Here is a 19,249-nt window from a genome sequence, read left to right on the forward strand (position 1 = left end):
CCTGGGGGATTGACTACACTCTTGTGCACCTTCGGGAGGAAACAAAATACTGGCAAATTTGGTTTATTACTATATAGAAAATTGTATTCATGTTCATTGAGTATTCCTACTTCTTTCCCTTTATCCAAGAGACACTTTAACGCTTCTATATTCTCCTTAGTGGGGTTAGAATTAAGTTTAACATATGTCTCCGTGTCTCCCAATAAACGGAGGGACCCTGCATCATAATTTGCCCGATTCTTCAGAACAACCCTTCCCCCTTGTCAGCCTGTTTAATGACTAAATTGTCATTATCCAACAGTTCTTTTAGGGCCTCTTTTTCATTTTTAGTTAAATTATCTCTGTGTTTGGGTTGGTTCTGCATTAGGCTTTCAAAATCTTTCGTGATCATTTAGAAGATCTCCATGTGATTGCCTTTTGCAAAATGGGGATAAAAAGTAGACCTTGGTTTAAGTTCTGTATGGATGAAATGTCTCACTTGTTGTACTATCGGTGAATGCTCCGTGACATTATGGCAACGGTATTAAATGGCAATCTAATGGACTGATAACATGGCCTCAACAATGTTTCCATGGGACAGAGATAATGTCTCCCGTGCCTGGTGTGGGACCAGGGCCACGTGATCAAGTGAAACTTCAGCCAGAATGTCCGTGGCACCAAAAGTGAGACTGCCCCATTAAATGGCAAGATCCGGCAGTCGCCCAGAACGGTAGGATCCCACCGCTGCCGCTCTGCGTCTCACACACACACACATGGCCGGGGCAGAGTCACACTGAAAACTTTACTTACTCTCTTCTACAGCATCGAACAAGAACAAAATGAAAAATTAATAATAATAAAAAAAACACAATACGAGGACAAGTGGGGGCGGGAGTAAAAGTCCTAGAGGTTCACGCCGATAGGTCGCTGTTGTCGAACCTCTCCCGGTCGTAAACCTCGGCCATGACTTTCCGCCCGGCAAACCAGCGGCCGTTCAGGGCTTGGATGGCTTTGTGAGTCTCGGAGATCATGGAGAACTCCACGAAGATCTTGACAATGATCTCTGCGTCCTCCTCCTCTCCCTGCTTCTCCTGGTAGATGATGACCCGGTTTACCGCACCAAATTTGCCGCACTCCTCCGTCACCTCCCCCTCCAGGTCGTCATCTATGTCGTGGGGGTCCACCATGTTACGCAGGACCATCACCGTGGACTGTGAAGGAGAGATGGGGACAGGTGAGGAGGGGACTGAACCAAGCTAATAAAAAAGGCGCATTGCCCCCAAAATATGACCTATCCTACAAGTGAGGTGATATTGCTTCACCCCACAAGGAACCACAGAGCTGTTTTCCATACAGACTTCAAAGAGACTTATCAGAAACACAGTCTCATCCTAAGCATCTCTGACGAGACTCCTTGAAGTCCAGTAATGCCAGAAACCGTGAGGGGGCTTAGCAGTCATGTTTCAGGAATAATAAACCCTGTTTCACAAACTAGAGCGGCGGAAACAGCCAGTGTGCTGTATTAGTTTTGGGAAGGCATGTAGAACAAAAAACATATCCTGGGAAACTGCACCGCTGGCTAAAGACGAATAAACATGAACATGGAATACAATCAATCAATCTGTCTCTCTCTGCTCGTACAGCAAAATAAAAGCCTGTGAAGAGATGCTGGGATTACTGGAATGCCATCTTGGTACCCCGCCTCCTGTCCCCCCCGAGGCCGACCATCCCATATTAAGAAATGTTGGAGTCTCAAGATGCGTTATGTCCATTTTTATATGTTAATAATTTCTCTGCCGCCCCCGAGGGCAATGTAACTTCATAGTGTGAAGATGTTAATCTTTGGATTTGTACCCTCTCCCAATCAGCACTTCTCAGTGTGTTGCAAGCCCCTCTGGGAATTTTGACAGCAACGGTGTTGGAGATGCAATCTGACCAATGGGAGAGCTGTACACGAGTTACGAGTCCTCTTCTCAGCCGTCTTGCAGAGACTTGTGGCCATGGACACGGGTGCAACTACGCGCTTGGAGAATTAAATTCCTGCAACGCACCCACACATTCACAACTATACACTACGCCAGAGACTGGATGTTTAAACAGACTCCTCTTTAGGGTTCACCTCAGGACTTGTGGGTAAAAATCCACCCTCCTTAAAAGCAGGCCGTAGGCGACAGGTTATCTGGGCTCTCTGCTCTACCCATAAGTTTCCAACTGTTAAAGAAAGCTGCACAGAAAAGGCACCAATTCCTCGCTGTTCCCAACAGAGGTGCCCGAAGGCCCGTAGCGACCTTGCTCAGGACACAGCAATTTGGACAGATCCAGTATTCGGGGCAAATGCCACCGTCTCCTTTGTAGTGTAAATACTACAGCAGTAAAGGATTAGCCCGTCGGAGGACATCGAAGCCTTCTCTGTAAGACTGCTGTATGTGGGCCCATTCCTTCATGCGTAGTGACCTTTCTTTGGAGGACGTGCTGCGATCATATAACACAAAGGTTTGTAACTCAGGGGCCCACGAAAGTTCTACGTAATAAGGAGGGGGGGGGGGGGGGGGAGCTAATGACAGCATGAGAGGTTTCCCGGGACTTTTTTTGGTCACTCTACAATAGCGCTCCAGTAAAAAAATGAAACCATTGCCTATACTACTATATATATCTATATAGACTGGGTGAGTTTAGTATAACAGAGAATTGGGGTCCCAGCTAATCCCAATACAACACACAATGTTTTGATGACCTCTCTCTGTGTGCGGTGGGCAGGAGAGACCATTCCCTGGCAGCGTCGCTCACCTCTTGCTTGCGCATCAGTTTCTGCATGACCATGTGCCTGGCGCTGCTCCCGGAGATGCTCATGTGTTCCTGCTCGCTCAGCATCTCCGGCCTCTCGGACTCCGGCAACAGCTCCTCCTCCAGATCCTTCTCTTTCTTTATCTCCAGCTGGATCATGGCCGGAGGGCTCGACAGGATGGGGTTTACCAACCCCACCTGTGGGATGATCATTGGGAGAGGGGGACGCACAGGGGTCACGCCTGGGGGGAGGAAGGAGACATGATTATCAGTGAACTAATGACTAACTCCTTGGAGAGTGCACAGCTATAACATTTCAGTGGTAAACACAAGCTTCGGCTGTTTTTACAATCTTTATCTATTCTCTCTTGGTGAGACGACTGTTTCGTCAGTCCCCAAAACTAGAGGTGAATTGTCTCTGCTTTGTCCATTGTTTGTAGGGTAATTATGATGAGCAGAAAGAACAGAGAAAGGGATTCTTGTTCAGATCTGCAGAATTCCCGTATAACCGGATGCAAAGAAGTCAGAGTTAATTACAGCTCGCTGACTCTTCCCTGGGGAAGCCGACTACTTGTCTAAGACATGTTTTCACTCGCTGTTTTGTCATTTAGCAACATGGACTGGATTTGCAATAAAGTGAAAGCACGTGGCTGCAGTCTTGTAACCTTCTGGCCAAAGGGTTTAACTAAATGACCCTTACTCCTGAGCAGATTAGCACTGAGATATTGTATTATATGTTGTCATTTTGTATGATGCGCTGGCCTGGAGGTGAGGCCCCTCCTCCCCAGGGTTTAAAGTTCACCCCACACCACTTTCCAATGAGCCTTTTTATCATGATCCTGTGTGTCACAGACTGAGGAAGGTCTGTCCCCCTCTAGCAGAAAAGAGAGGTGCATGAGAATTGTGCCAGGTAGTGTTAGGACCTGCAGACTGGTCATGCCGTGAAGTGGCTGCAGGCTTATAACGCTTTGGCCAAAGGGTTTAACTAAATGACCCTTACTCATGATCAGATACGCACTGAAGTATTGTACTATATGTTGTGTCATTTTGTGTGTTGTGATGGCCTTTCTGTTTTTCATGTGAGAGAAGTTTCAGAGGTTATATTCAATAACTTTGCAAATCCACAGAGTACAGCCCTGAAAAGCATCCGCAGCGAACGTACAGAACATTGCATGCACGATGCGTTTCTAACAGACGATTTAAAGATTTATAGCTGGTGCAGTGATTCTCAATCAGGGTGCTGTGACCCTCTGCCAAGGGTGCCAGGGGAACCGTGGTGTGCCATAAGCCTGGGCCAAGTGTTCCGCGGCCCCCGGGAAAGCCTTAGCTGGCTGCTCGGCGTGCACGTCCAGGACTCCCTGGAGATGCAGAGGCTGCGATCATCCTCTCTCAGCCCGGCAAAGGGGAGAGAGAGAGCAGCTTCCATCTCCAGAGCAGGAAAGGATTGGAGGTGTGACGGCCGGGGGAGGTGCGACGGCCGGGGGAGGTGCGACGGCCGGGGGAGGTGCGACGGCCGGGGGAGGTGCGACGGCCGGGGGAGGTGCGACGGCCGGGGGAGGTGCGACGGCCGGGGGAGGTGCGACGGCCGGGGGAGGTGCGACGGCCGGGGGAGGTGCGACGGCCGGGGGAGGTGCGACGGCCGGGGGAGGTGCGATGGCCGGAGTACGCGCGTTTGTGAAAAGGAGGGCGAGTCCTGTGTAAGGAAGGAGGGGATGAGTGAGGCCGGAAGAGCAGGGTGCCCCGGGATTTGAACAATCCTTCAGGGGTGCTCCTGGTAAAAAAACAAAACGGTTAAGAACGGCTGAGCAAGATGGTGAGAGTCTGTCTACAGGTGAAGTGATTTAGACAGAGTGATTTTATCCGGTTAAAAAGCCCAGAAAGTTAATTTTACCCGGTTTGTTGGCATTTCTTCCCAATGTGTTGGTGACCCCATGGGCCACAGTCCTTATAATAGTGCCAAGAAGCTCATCCGTGGCTCCGGACCTGAAACGCGTAGGGGGGGAGTGAGCACAGATAGAGGAGGGCTCACCTGTAATCACGCCGGGGGCCTGCGCTGCCATCACAGCCTGCGGCAACGACCCCAGAGGCTGCGACAGGGACAGCGTTGGGGTCACCAGTCCGGGGCTAGCAAGGGTGCCAAGGACTGCAGCTCCGGCCACCGCTTCCTACATGGCAAGAGGAGACATGTTAATTCCATACTGATGTACACACACACACACACACACACACACACACAATAGAAAAAGCCCAAGGTCACGTTTCCTTGCTGATCCCAAGTGCTACTTGTTTGTCCTTCTTCTACTTCACATTATACACAAATCTTGATAACTAAAACCCTTGCCCCCCAGGAGCTCCTCTCACCTTCTCCCACCGTTCCTCATTCTGGGACCTCTCCTTTTCCCTCTCTACACACCATCACTTGGTGACCTCATCAACCACTTTGGCGTTGGGTATCCCCTGTATACAAATGATACGCAGATCTATCCGGCCACCCCTAACCACACACCTGCAATCCAGTGCCAGGCCTCACAGCCTCCTGACCATGTCCTTGTGTATTGTGTGCCCTGCCGCCTCGGTGTAAAAAAACAGCTACTCATTTTCACCTAAACTTGTCCCACTATCACCTTTTTCTTTCAGTCAAAGGAGCCACGATCTATCCGTTCATCAGAGCATGTTGCCTGGGTGCTTTCTTCTCCACCTCCATTCACGTTTAAGCTAAAACGTGTCCCTTATTCCTCCGTAACACGCCCATTTCCTCTAACTTGACTGCAAAACTAATGCCTGCCCTTATCCTCTCCCGCCTGGATTATTGTAACGTACTACTAACAGGCCTCCCTGCCTCTCAACGGTCTCCTTTGAAATCCAAAATGTTGCAGATAGAATCATTTCCCTTTCTCCCAGAATAAGGTATGCTCATCTCCTCCTTACACCCCTCTCCCGGCTCCCACCCGGCGCCAGATCTGCTCATCTCCTCCTTACACCCCTCTCCCGGCTCCCATCCGGCGCCAGATCTACAAACTTCTCCTTCTTACCTTTAATTCACCTGCTCCTACACCTGTACTGCTTACTCCCCCTACCTGTGGCACTCCCCCACACACCAAGCACCTTCTCTCCCCACCTTTAAATAAACCTTAAAACACTTCTGAAGGAAGCATTTCGTTTGCCCGGCTGTCTACTGTCCTTCAATCGCTCCTACCCACCATCAAGGCCAGGCACTGCCATCAACTGCACCTACCCACCATCAAGGCCAGGCACTACCATCAACTGCACCTACCCACCATCAAGGCCAAGCACTGCCATCAACTGCAACTACCCACCATCAAGGCCAGGCACTGCCATCAACTGCACCTACCCACCATCAAGGCCAGGCACTGCCATCTACTGCACCTACCCACTATCAAAACCAGACACTGCCATTTACTGCACCTACCCACCATCAAGGCCAGGCACTGCCATCTACTGCACCTACCCACCATCAAGGCCAGGCACTGCCATCAACTGAAACTACGCACCATCAAGGCCAGGCACTGCCATCTACTGCACCTACCCACTATCAAGGCCAAGCACTGCCATCAACTGCAACTACCCACCATCAAAGCCAGGCACTGCCATCTACTGCCCCTACCTACCATCAAGGCCAGGCACTGCCATTTACTGCACCTACCCACCATCAAGGCCAGGCACTGCCATCAACTGCACCTACCCACCATCAAGGCCAGGCACTGCCATCTACTGCACCTACCCACTATCAAAACCAGGCACTGCCATTTACTGCACCTACCCACCATCAAGGCCAGGCACTGCCATTTACTGCACCTACCCACCATCAAAACCAGACACTGCCATTTACTGCACCTACCCACCATCAAGGCCAGGCACTGCCATCTACTGCCCCTACCTACCATCAAGGCCAGGCACTGCCATCTACTGCCCCTACCTACCATCAAGGCCAGGCACTGCCATCTACTGCCCCTACCTACCATCAAGGCCAGGCACTGCCATCTACTGCCCCTACCTACCATCAAGGCCAGGCACTGCCATCTACTGCACCTACCCACCATCAAGGCCAGGCACTGCCATCTACTGCCCCTACCTACCATCAAGGCCAGGCACTGCCATCTACTGCACCTACCCACCATCAAGGCCAGGCACTGCCATCTACTGCCCCTACTTACCATCACGGCCAGGCACTGCCATCTACTGCACCTACCCACCATCAAGGCCAGGCACTGCCATCTACTGCCCCTACTTACCATCAAGGCCAGGCACTGCCATCTACTGCCCCTACCTACCATCAAGGCCAGGCACTGCCATCTACTGCACCTACCCACCATCAAGGACAAGCACTGCCATCTACTGCACCTACCCACCATCAAGGCCAGGCCCTGCCATCTACTGACCCTACCTACCATCAAGGCCAGGCACTGCCATCTACTGCCCCTACCTACCATCAAGGCCAGGCACTGCCATCTACTGCCCTTACCTACCATCAAGGCCAGGCACTGCCATCTACTGACCCTACCTACCATCAAGGCCAGGCACTGCCATCTACTGCCCCTACCTACCATCAAGGCCAGGCACTGCCATCTACTGCCCCTACCTACCATCAAGGCCAGGCCCTGCCATCTACTGACCCTACCTACCATCAAGGCCAGGCACTGCCATCTACTGCCCCTACCTACCATCAAGGCCAGGCACTGCCATCTACTGCCCTTACCTACCATCAAGGCCAGGCACTGCCATCTACTGACCCTACCTACCATCAAGGCCAGGCACTGCCATCTACTGCCCCTACCTACCATCAAGGCCAGGCACTGCCATCTACTGCCCCTACCTACCATCAAGGCCAGGCCCTGCCATCTACTGACCCTACCTACCATCAAGGCCAGGCACTGCCATCTACTGCCCCTACCTACCATCAAGGCCAGGCACTGCCATCTACTGACCCTACCTACCATCAAGGCCAGGCACTGCCATTTACTGCCCTTATTCCCTCACCTGCCGTCTCTGTAAGGCTGCGCTTATAGTGCCGGCGACGCGGCGTCAAAACAATTGCATTGTCGTCGGCACTTATAGTGCACAAGACGTCGCGACCAAGCTACCAAACATCTGGCAGTCACGGCTATTTGTTTTTTTTCAGCGACGGTCTCCCCTTGTGGCCAATCAGAAAGCTTCTCCGTCCCCCTGCCTTCCCCATTTCTGACGCCACTGGCCTTGTAGCCAGCGACGGGTGACGTCATCGGTCGCATCGCCGGCAGTATAAGCGCAGCATTAGTCTGCCAACATACCACTTAGATTGTAAGTTCCCCGGGGCAGGGATTTGCTTTCCTATGTACTGTCCTGACTGTTTATTGCACTTATATTAGATTTCCCTGCAATGTATTCTCTCCTGTACACTGTGGGCCCTGCAATGTATTCTCTCCTGTACACTGTGGGCCCTGCAATGTATTCTCTCCTGTACACTGTGGGCCCTGCAATGTATTCTCTCCTGTACACTGTGGGCCCTGCAATGTATTCTCTCCTGTACACTGTGGGCGCTGCAATGTATTCTCTCCTGTACACTGTGGGCGCTGCAATGTATTCTCTCCTGTACACTGTGGGCCCTGCAATGTATTCTCTCCTGTACACTGTGGGCGCTGCAATGTATTCTCTCCTGTACACTGTGGGCCCTGCAATGTATTCTCTCCTGTACACTGTGGGCCCTGCAATGTATTCTCTCCTGTACACTGTGGGCCTTGCAATGTATTCTCTCCTGTACACTGCGGGCCCTGCAATGTATTCTCTCCTGTACACTGCGGGCCCTGCAATGTATTCTCTCCTGTACACTGCGGGCCCTGCAATGTATTCTCTCCTGTACACTGCGGGCCCTGCAATGTATTCTCTCCTGTACACTGTGGGCCCTGCAATATATTCTCTCCTGTACACTGTGGGCCCTGCAATGTATTCTCTCCTGTACACTGTGGGCCCTGCAATGTATTCTCTCCTGTACACTGTGGGCCCTGCAATGTATTCTCTCCTGTACACTTTGGGCGCTGCAATGTATTCTCTCCTGTACACTGTGGGCGCTGCAATGTATTCTCTCCTGTACACTGTGGGCCCTGCAATGTATTCTCTCCTGTACACTGTGGGCGCTGCAATGTATTCTCTCCTGTACACTGTGGGCGCTGCAATGTATTCTCTCCTGTACACTGTGGGCGCTGCAATGTATTCTCTCCTGTACACTGTGGGCCCTGCAATGTATTCTCTCCTGTACACTGTGGGCCCCGCAATGTATTCTCTCCTGTACACTGTGGGCCCCGCAATGTATTCTCTCCTGTACACTGTGGGCCCTGCAATGTATTCTCTCCTGTACACTGTGGGCCCTGCAATGTATTCTCTCCTGTACACTGTGGGCCCTGCAATGTATTCTCTCCTGTACACTGTGGGCCCTGCAATGTATTCTCTCCTGTACACTGTGGGCCCTGCAATTTATTCTCTCCTGTACACTGTGGGCGCTGCAATGTATTCTCTCCTGTACACTGTGGGCCCTGCAATGTATTCTCTCCTGTACACTGTGGGCCCTGCAATGTATTCTCTCCTGTACACTGTGGGTGCTGCAATGTATTCTCTCCTGTACACTGTGGGCCCTGCAATGTATTCTCTCCTGTACACTGTGGGCGCTGCAATGTATTTTCTCCTGTACACTGCGGGCGCTGCAATGTATTCTCTCCTGTACACTGCGGGCCCTGCAATGTATTCTCTCCTGTACACTGCGGGCCCTGCAATGTATTCTCTCCTGTACACTGTGGGCCCTGCAATGTATTCTCTCCTGTACACTGTGGGCCCTGCAATGTATTCTCTCCTGTACACTGTGGGCCCTGCAATGTATTCTCTCCTGTACACTGTGAGCGCTGCAATGTATTCTCTCCTGTACACTGTGGGCCCTGCAATGTATTCTCTCCTGTACACTGTGGGCCCTGCAATGTATTCTCTCCTGTACACTGTGGGCCCTGCAATGTATTCTCTCCTGTACACTGTGGGCCCTGCAATGTATTCTCTCCTGTACACTGTGGGCCCTGCAATGTATTCTCTCCTGTACACTGTGGGCCCTGCAATGTATTCTCTCCTGTACACTGTGGGCCCTGCAATGTATTCTCTCCTGTACACTGTGGGTGCTGCAATGTATTCTCTCCTGTACACTGTGAGCGCTGCAATGTATTCTCTCCTGTACACTGTGGGCCCTGCAATGTATTCTCTCCTGTACACTGTGGTCCCTGCAATGTATTCTCTCCTGTACACTGTGGGCCCTGCAATGTATTCTCTCCTGTACACTGTGGGTGCTGCAATGTATTCTCTCCTGTACACTGTGGGTGCTGCAATGTATTCTCTCCTGTACACTGTGGGCCCTGCAATGTATTCTCTCCTGTACACTGTGGGCCCTGCAATGTATTCTCTCCTGTACACTGTGGGCGCTGCAATGTATTCTCTCCTGTACACTGTGGGCCCTGCAATGTATTCTCTCCTGTACACTGTGGGCCCTGCAATGTATTCTCTCCTGTACACTGTGGGCCCTGCAATGTATTCTCTCCTGTACACTGTGGGCCCTGCAATGTATTCTCTCCTGTACACTGTGGGCCCTGCAATGTATTCTCTCCTGTACACTGTGGGTGCTGCAATGTATTCTCTCCTGTACACTGTGGGTGCTGCAATGTATTCTCTCCTGTACACTGTGGGCCCTGCAATGTATTCTCTCCTGTACACTGTGGGCCCTGCAATGTATTCTCTCCTGTACACTGTGGGCCCTGCAATGTATTCTCTCCTGTACACTGTGGGCCCTGCAATGTATTCTCTCCTGTACACTGTGGGCGCTGCAATGTATTCTCTCATGTACACTGTGGGCCCTGCAATGTATTCTCTCCTGTACACTGTGGGCACTGCAATGTATTCTCTCCTGTACACTGTGGGCCCTGCAATGTATTCTCTCCTGTACACTGTGGGCACTGCAATGTATTCTCTCCTGTACACTGTGGGCCCTGCAATGTATTCTCTCCTGTACACTGTGGGTGCTGCAATGTATTCTCTCCTGTACACTGTGGGCCCATCAATGTATTCTCTCCTGTACACTGTGGGCCCTGCAATGTATTCTCTCCTGTTCACTGTGGGCCCTGCAATGTATTCTCTCCTGTACACTGTGGGTGCTGCAATGTATTCTCTCCTGTACACTGTGGGCGCCGCAATGTATTCTCTCCTGTACACTGTGGGCCCTGCAATGTATTCTCTCCTGTACACTGTGGGCCCTGCAATGTATTCTCTCCTGTACACTGTGGGCCCTACAATGTATTCTCTCCTGTACACTGTGGGCCCTGCAATGTATTCTCTCCTGTACACTGTGGGCCCTGCAATGTATTCTCTCCTGTACACTGTGGGCGCTGCAATGTATTCTCTCCTGTACACTGTGGGTGCTGCAATGTATTCTCTCCTGTACACTGTGGGCGCCGCAATGTATTCTCTCCTGTACACTGTGGGCCCTGCAATGTATTCTCTCCTGTACACTGTGGGCCCTGCAATGTATTCTCTCCTGTACACTCTGGGCGCTGCAATGTATTCTCTCCTGTACACTGTGGGCACTGCAATGTATTCTCTCCTGTACACTGCGGGCCCTGCAATGTATTCTCTCCTGTACACTGTGGGCCCTGCAATGTATTCTCTCCTGTACACTGTGGGTGCTGCAATGTATTCTCTCCTGTACACTGTGGGCCCATCAATGTATTCTCTCCTGTACACTGTGGGCGCTGCAATGTATTCTCTCCTGTACACTGTGGGCCCTACAATGTATTCTCTCCTGTACACTGTGGGCCCTGCAATGTATTCTCTCCTGTACACTGTGGGCCCTGCAATGTATTCTCTCCTGTACACTGTGGGCCCTGCAATGTATTCTCTCCTGTACACTGTGGGCCCTGCAATGTATTCTCTCCTGTACACTGTGGGCCCTGCAATGTATTCTCTCCCGTACACTGTGGGCCCTACAATGTATTCTCTCCTGTACACTGTGGGCCCTGCAATGTATTCTCTCCTGTACACTGTGGGCGCTGCAATGTATTCTCTCCTGTACACTGTGGGCCCTGCAATGTATTCTCTCCTGTACACTGTGGGCCCTGCAATGTATTCTCTCCTGTACACTGTGGGCCCTGCAATGTATTCTCTCCTGTACACTGTGGGCGCTGCAATGTATTCTCTCCTGTACACTGTGGGCGCTGCAATGTATTCTCTCCTGTACACTGTGGGCCCTGCAATGTATTCTCTCCTGTACACTGTGGGCGCTGCAATGTATTCTCTCCTGTACACTGTGGGCCCTGCAATGTATTCTCTCCTGTACACTGTGGGCCCTGCAATGTATTCTCTCCTGTACACTGTGGGCGCTGCAATGTATTATCTCCTGTACACTGTGGGTGCTGCAATGTATTCTCTCCTGTACACTGTGGGCGCTGCAATGTATTCTCTCCTGTACACTGTGGGCCCTGCAATATATTCTCTCCTGTACACTGTGGGCCCTGCAATGTATTCTCTCCTGTACACTGTGGGCCCTGCAATGTATTCTCTCCTGTACACTGTGGGCCCTGCAATGTATTCTCTCCTGTACACTTTGGGCGCTGCAATGTATTCTCTCCTGTACACTGTGGGCGCTGCAATGTATTCTCTCCTGTACACTGTGGGCCCTGCAATGTATTCTCTCCTGTACACTGTGGGCGCTGCAATGTATTCTCTCCTGTACACTGTGGGCGCTGCAATGTATTCTCTCCTGTACACTGTGGGCGCTGCAATGTATTCTCTCCTGTACACTGTGGGCCCTGCAATGTATTCTCTCCTGTACACTGTGGGCCCCGCAATGTATTCTCTCCTGTACACTGTGGGCCCCGCAATGTATTCTCTCCTGTACACTGTGGGCCCTGCAATGTATTCTCTCCTGTACACTGTGGGCGCTGCAATGTATTCTCTCCTGTACACTGTGGGTGCTGCAATGTATTCTCTCCTGTACACTGTGGGCGCCGCAATGTATTCTCTCCTGTACACTGTGGGCCCTGCAATGTATTCTCTCCTGTACACTGTGGGCCCTGCAATGTATTCTCTCCTGTACACTCTGGGCGCTGCAATGTATTCTCTCCTGTACACTGTGGGCACTGCAATGTATTCTCTCCTGTACACTGCGGGCCCTGCAATGTATTCTCTCCTGTACACTGTGGGCCCTGCAATGTATTCTCTCCTGTACACTGTGGGTGCTGCAATGTATTCTCTCCTGTACACTGTGGGCCCATCAATGTATTCTCTCCTGTACACTGTGGGCGCTGCAATGTATTCTCTCCTGTACACTGTGGGCCCTACAATGTATTCTCTCCTGTACACTGTGGGCCCTGCAATGTATTCTCTCCTGTACACTGTGGGCCCTGCAATGTATTCTCTCCTGTACACTGTGGGCCCTGCAATGTATTCTCTCCTGTACACTGTGGGCCCTGCAATGTATTCTCTCCTGTACACTGTGGGCCCTGCAATGTATTCTCTCCCGTACACTGTGGGCCCTACAATGTATTCTCTCCTGTACACTGTGGGCCCTGCAATGTATTCTCTCCTGTACACTGTGGGCGCTGCAATGTATTCTCTCCTGTACACTGTGGGCCCTGCAATGTATTCTCTCCTGTACACTGTGGGCCCTGCAATGTATTCTCTCCTGTACACTGTGGGCCCTGCAATGTATTCTCTCCTGTACACTGTGGGCGCTGCAATGTATTCTCTCCTGTACACTGTGGGCGCTGCAATGTATTCTCTCCTGTACACTGTGGGCCCTGCAATGTATTCTCTCCTGTACACTGTGGGCGCTGCAATGTATTCTCTCCTGTACACTGTGGGCCCTGCAATGTATTCTCTCCTGTACACTGTGGGCCCTGCAATGTATTCTCTCCTGTACACTGTGGGCGCTGCAATGTATTATCTCCTGTACACTGTGGGTGCTGCAATGTATTCTCTCCTGTACACTGTGGGCGCTGCAATGTATTCTCTCCTGTACACTGTGGGCCCTGCAATATATTCTCTCCTGTACACTGTGGGCCCTGCAATGTATTCTCTCCTGTACACTGTGGGCCCTGCAATGTATTCTCTCCTGTACACTGTGGGCCCTGCAATGTATTCTCTCCTGTACACTTTGGGCGCTGCAATGTATTCTCTCCTGTACACTGTGGGCGCTGCAATGTATTCTCTCCTGTACACTGTGGGCCCTGCAATGTATTCTCTCCTGTACACTGTGGGCGCTGCAATGTATTCTCTCCTGTACACTGTGGGCGCTGCAATGTATTCTCTCCTGTACACTGTGGGCGCTGCAATGTATTCTCTCCTGTACACTGTGGGCCCTGCAATGTATTCTCTCCTGTACACTGTGGGCCCCGCAATGTATTCTCTCCTGTACACTGTGGGCCCCGCAATGTATTCTCTCCTGTACACTGTGGGCCCTGCAATGTATTCTCTCCTGTACACTGTGGGCCCTGCAATGTATTCTCTCCTGTACACTGTGGGCCCTGCAATGTATTCTCTCCTGTACACTGTGGGCCCTGCAATGTATTCTCTCCTGTACACTGTGGGCCCTGCAATGTATTCTCTCCTGTACACTGTGGGCGCTGCAATGTATTCTCTCCTGTACACTGTGGGCCCTGCAATGTATTCTCTCCTGTACACTGTGGGCCCTGCAATGTATTCTCTCCTGTACACTGTGGGTGCTGCAATGTATTCTCTCCTGTACACTGTGGGCCCTGCAATGTATTCTCTCCTGTACACTGTGGGCGCTGCAATGTATTTTCTCCTGTACACTGCGGGCGCTGCAATGTATTCTCTCCTGTACACTGCGGGCCCTGCAATGTATTCTCTCCTGTACACTGCGGGCCCTGCAATGTATTCTCTCCTGTACACTGTGGGCCCTGCAATGTATTCTCTCCTGTACACTGTGGGCCCTGCAATGTATTCTCTCCTGTACACTGTGGGCCCTGCAATGTATTCTCTCCTGTACACTGTGGGCCCTGCAATGTATTCTCTCCTGTACACTGTGGGCCCTGCAATGTATTCTCTCCTGTACACTGTGGGCCCTGCAATGTATTCTCTCCTGTACACTGTGGGTGCTGCAATGTATTCTCTCCTGTACACTGTGAGCGCTGCAATGTATTCTCTCCTGTACACTGTGGGCCCTGCAATGTATTCTCTCCTGTACACTGTGGTCCCTGCAATGTATTCTCTCCTGTACACTGTGGGCCCTGCAATGTATTCTCTCCTGTACACTGTGGGTGCTGCAATGTATTCTCTCCTGTACACTGTGGGTGCTGCAATGTATTCTCTCCTGTACACTGTGGGCCCTGCAATGTATTCTCTCCTGTACACTGTGGGCCCTGCAATGTATTCTCTCCTGTACACTGTGGGCGCTGCAATGTATTCTCTCCTGTACACTGTGGGCCCTGCAATGTATTCTCTCCTGTACACTGTGGGCCCTGCAATGTATTCTCTCCTGTACACTGTGGGCCCTGCAATGTATTCTCTCCTGTACACTGTGGGCCCTGCAATGTATTCTCTCCTGTACACTGTGGGCCCTGCAATGTATTCTCTCCTGTACACTGTGGGTGCTGCAATGTATTCTCTCCTGTACACTGTGGGTGCTGCAATGTATTCTCTCCTGTACACTGTGGGCCCTGCAATGTATTCTCTCCTGTACACTGTGGGCCCTGCAATGTATTCTCTCCTGTACACTGTGGGCCCTGCAATGTATTCTCTCCTGTACACTGTGGGCCCTGCAATGTATTCTCTCCTGTACACTGTGGGCGCTGCAATGTATTCTCTCCTGTACACTGTGGGCCCTGCAATGTATTCTCTCCTGTACACTGTGGGCACTGCAATGTATTCTCTCCTGTACACTGTGGGCCCTGCAATGTATTCTCTCCTGTACACTGTGGGCACTGCAATGTATTCTCTCCTGTACACTGTGGGCCCTGCAATGTATTCTCTCCTGTACACTGTGGGTGCTGCAATGTATTCTCTCCTGTACACTGTGGGCCCATCAATGTATTCTCTCCTGTACACTGTGGGCCCTGCAATGTATTCTCTCCTGTACACTGTGGGCCCTGCAATGTATTCTCTCCTGTACACTGTGGGTGCTGCAATGTATTCTCTCCTGTACACTGTGGGCGCCGCAATGTATTCACTCCTGTACACTGTGGGCCCTGCAATGTATTCTCTCCTGTACACTGTGGGCCCTGCAATGTATTCTCTCCTGTACACTGTGGGCCCTACAATGTATTCTCTCCTGTACACTGTGGGCCCTGCAATGTATTCTCTCCTGTACACTGTGGGCCCTGCAATGTATTCTCTCCTGTACACTGTGGGCGCTGCAATGTATTCTCTCCTGTACACTGTGGGTGCTGCAATGTATTCTCTCCTGTACACTGTGGGCGCCGCAATGTATTCTCTCCTGTACACTGTGGGCCCTGCAATGTATTCTCTCCTGTACACTGTGGGCCCTGCAATGTATTCTCTCCTGTACACTCTGGGCGCTGCAATGTATTCTCTCCTGTACACTGTGGGCACTGCAATGTATTCTCTCCTGTACACTGCGGGCCCTGCAATGTATTCTCTCCTGTACACTGTGGGCCCTGCAATGTATTCTCTCCTGTACACTGTGGGTGCTGCAATGTATTCTCTCCTGTACACTGTGGGCCCATCAATGTATTCTCTCCTGTACACTGTGGGCGCTGCAATGTATTCTCTCCTGTACACTGTGGGCCCTACAATGTATTCTCTCCTGTACACTGTGGGCCCTGCAATGTATTCTCTCCTGTACACTGTGGGCCCTGCAATGTATTCTCTCCTGTACACTGTGGGCGCTGCAATGTATTCTCTCCTGTACACTGTGGGCCCTGCAATGTATTCTCTCCTGTACACTGTGGGCGCTGCAATGTATTCTCTCCTGTACACTGTGGGCGCTGCAATGTATTCTCTCCTGTACACTGTGGGCCCTGCAATGTATTCTCTCCTGTACACTGTGGGCGCTGCAATGTATTCTCTCCTGTACACTGTGGGCCCTGCAATGTATTCTCTCCTGTACACTGTGGGCCCTGCAATGTATTCTCTCCTGTACACTGTGGGCACTGCAATGTATTCTCTCCTGTACACTGTGGGCGCTGCAATGTATTATCTCCTGTACACTGTGGGTGCTGCAATGTATTCTCTCCTGTACACTGTGGGCGCTGCAATGTATTCTCTCCTGTACACTGTGGGCCCTGCAATGTATTCTCTCCTGTACACTGTGGGCCCTGCAATGTATTCTCTCCTGTACACTGTGGGCCCTGCAATGTATTCTCTCCTGTACACTGTGGGCGCTGCAATGTATTCTCTCCTGTACACTGTGGGCCCTGCAATGTATTCTCTCCTGTACACTGTGGGTGCTGCAATGTATTCTCTCCTGTACACTGTGGGCGCTGCAATGTATTCTCTCCTGTACACTGTGGGCCCTGCAATGTATTCTCTCCTGTACACTGTGGGCCCTGCAATGTATTCTCTCCTGTACACTGCGGGCCCTGCAATGTATTCTCTCCTGTACACTGTGGGGCGCTGCAATGTATTCTCTCCTGTACACTGTGGGCCCTGCAATGTATTATCTCCTGTACACTGTGGGCCCTGCAATGTATTCTCTCCTGTACACTGTGGGTGCTGCAATGTATTCTCTCCTGTACACTGCGGGCCCTGCAATGTATTCTCTCCTGTACACTGTGGGCCCTGCAATGTATTCTCTCCTGTACACTGTGGGCACTGCAATGTATTCTCTCCTGGGCGCTATATAAATAAAACATAATACGTGTGTACTGAACAGCAGCATGTGCAGCCTGTGTGTTACTTCCATGTCTGCGTGTGCACATGTATGTTATAGATAACACATGAAGCATTTTTCTTACTTTTGTAATGTTGCTATAATCAGTAGCAGCAAACTCCGCCCCCCCCCCTCCCTACCGGACCCTCACCTGAGCAGTGATTTTGGCCGTTGCGGCGGCTGCAGCTACGGCTGCTGCAGGGGGCAGACCCCCCGGCGTGGCGGGCGAGAGCAGCGGCATCGGAGGAGTGACCGCTTTGCCCACTCGCAGGTATTGCCCGCCCAGGTCAAACAGGTTCATGGAGGAGACGGCGTCCTGCGAAGACTGCGACTTGTCATACTCTGCAAACATATGCGGGTTATGCTATAGCAACGGGCAAAGAGAGCAGCAGCGCATAGAACCGCGCAGAACCGCGTCCTGCGAAGACTGCGACTTGTCATACGCGGCAAACATATGCGGGTTATGCTATAGCAACGGGCAATGAGAGCAGCAGCGCATCACCGCGTCCTGCGAAGACTGCGACTTGTCATACTCTGCAAACATATGCGGGTTATGCTATGGGTTATGCTATAGCAACGGGCAAAGAGAGCAGCAGCGCATAGAACCGCGCAGCGCAGAACCGCGTCCTGCGAAGACTGCGACTTGTCATACGCTGCAAACATATGCGGGTTATGCTATGGGTTATGCTATAGCAACGGGCAATGAGAGCAGCAGCGCAGAACCGCGCAGCGCAGAACCGCGTCCTGCGAAGACTGCGACTTGTCATACTCTGCAAACATATGCGGGTTATGCTATGGGTTATGCTATAGCAACGGGCAAAGAGAGCAGCAGCGCATAGAACCGCGCAGCGCAGAACCGCGTCCTGCGAAGACTGCGACTTGTCATACTCTGCAAACATATGCGGGTTATGCTATAGCAACGGGCAAAGAGAGCAGCAGCGCATAGAACCGCGCAGCGCAGAACCGCGTCCTGCGAAGACTGCGACTTGTCATACGCTGCAAACATATGCGGGTTATGCTATAGCAACGGGCAATGAGAGCAGCAGCGCAGAACCGCGCAGCGCAGCGCAGAACCGCGCAGCGCAGAACCGCGCAGAACCGCGCAGCGCAGAACCGCGACTTGTCATACTCTGCAAACATATGCGGGTTATGCTATAGCAACGGGCAAAGAGAGCAGCAGCGCATAGAACCGCGCAGCGCATCACCGCGTCCTGCGAAGACTGCGACTTGTCATACGCGGGTTATGCTATAGCAACGGGCAATGAGAGCAGCAGCGCATCACCGCGCAGCGCAGCACCGGGCAGATACCTGTGTACACTACCAGCCCACTTAAGGTTCAGACAAAATGGAAGCTTTGATGCCAGCGACGCTTTATGCGAAACCTGAGGCGAGCCCCACAACGGCTCTCTAAAGAGCGGCCATATGTTTGTAATAATGCATCACTGCCGTGGAATAAATATATAATGTAACATGGCCGGCCAAACCGTAAACACGCTATTGTGCGAATAAATATATAATGTAACATGGCCGGCCAAACCGTATACACGCTATTGTGCGAATAAATATATAATGTAACATGGCCAGCCAAACCGTATACACGCGATTGTGCGAATAAAT

General features: G+C 51.5%; 1 protein-coding gene across 6 annotated transcripts in view; it reads right to left on the minus strand.

Annotated features, from left to right (window-relative positions):
* Positions 1-762: 762 nt before the first annotated feature.
* Positions 763-19,249, minus strand: part of PUF60 (poly(U) binding splicing factor 60) — an 80,152-nt gene continuing 61,665 nt past the window's right edge. For all 6 annotated transcript variants that reach the window (XM_075581126.1, XM_075581125.1, XM_075581121.1 and 3 more), the window contains 4 exons: positions 17,784-17,974; positions 4,793-4,928; positions 2,767-3,005; positions 763-1,190 (listed from right to left, as the gene is read on the minus strand). In XM_075581126.1, the coding sequence (XP_075437241.1) occupies positions 891-1,190; positions 2,767-3,005; positions 4,793-4,928; positions 17,784-17,974 (866 nt within the window). In that variant the 3' untranslated portion in view covers positions 763-890. The remainder of the gene's footprint in view (positions 1,191-2,766; positions 3,006-4,792; positions 4,929-17,783; positions 17,975-19,249) is intronic.

Source organism: Ascaphus truei, chromosome 2 (assembly GCF_040206685.1).
Source record: "Ascaphus truei isolate aAscTru1 chromosome 2, aAscTru1.hap1, whole genome shotgun sequence".
Taxonomy (NCBI): domain Eukaryota; kingdom Metazoa; phylum Chordata; class Amphibia; order Anura; family Ascaphidae; genus Ascaphus; species Ascaphus truei.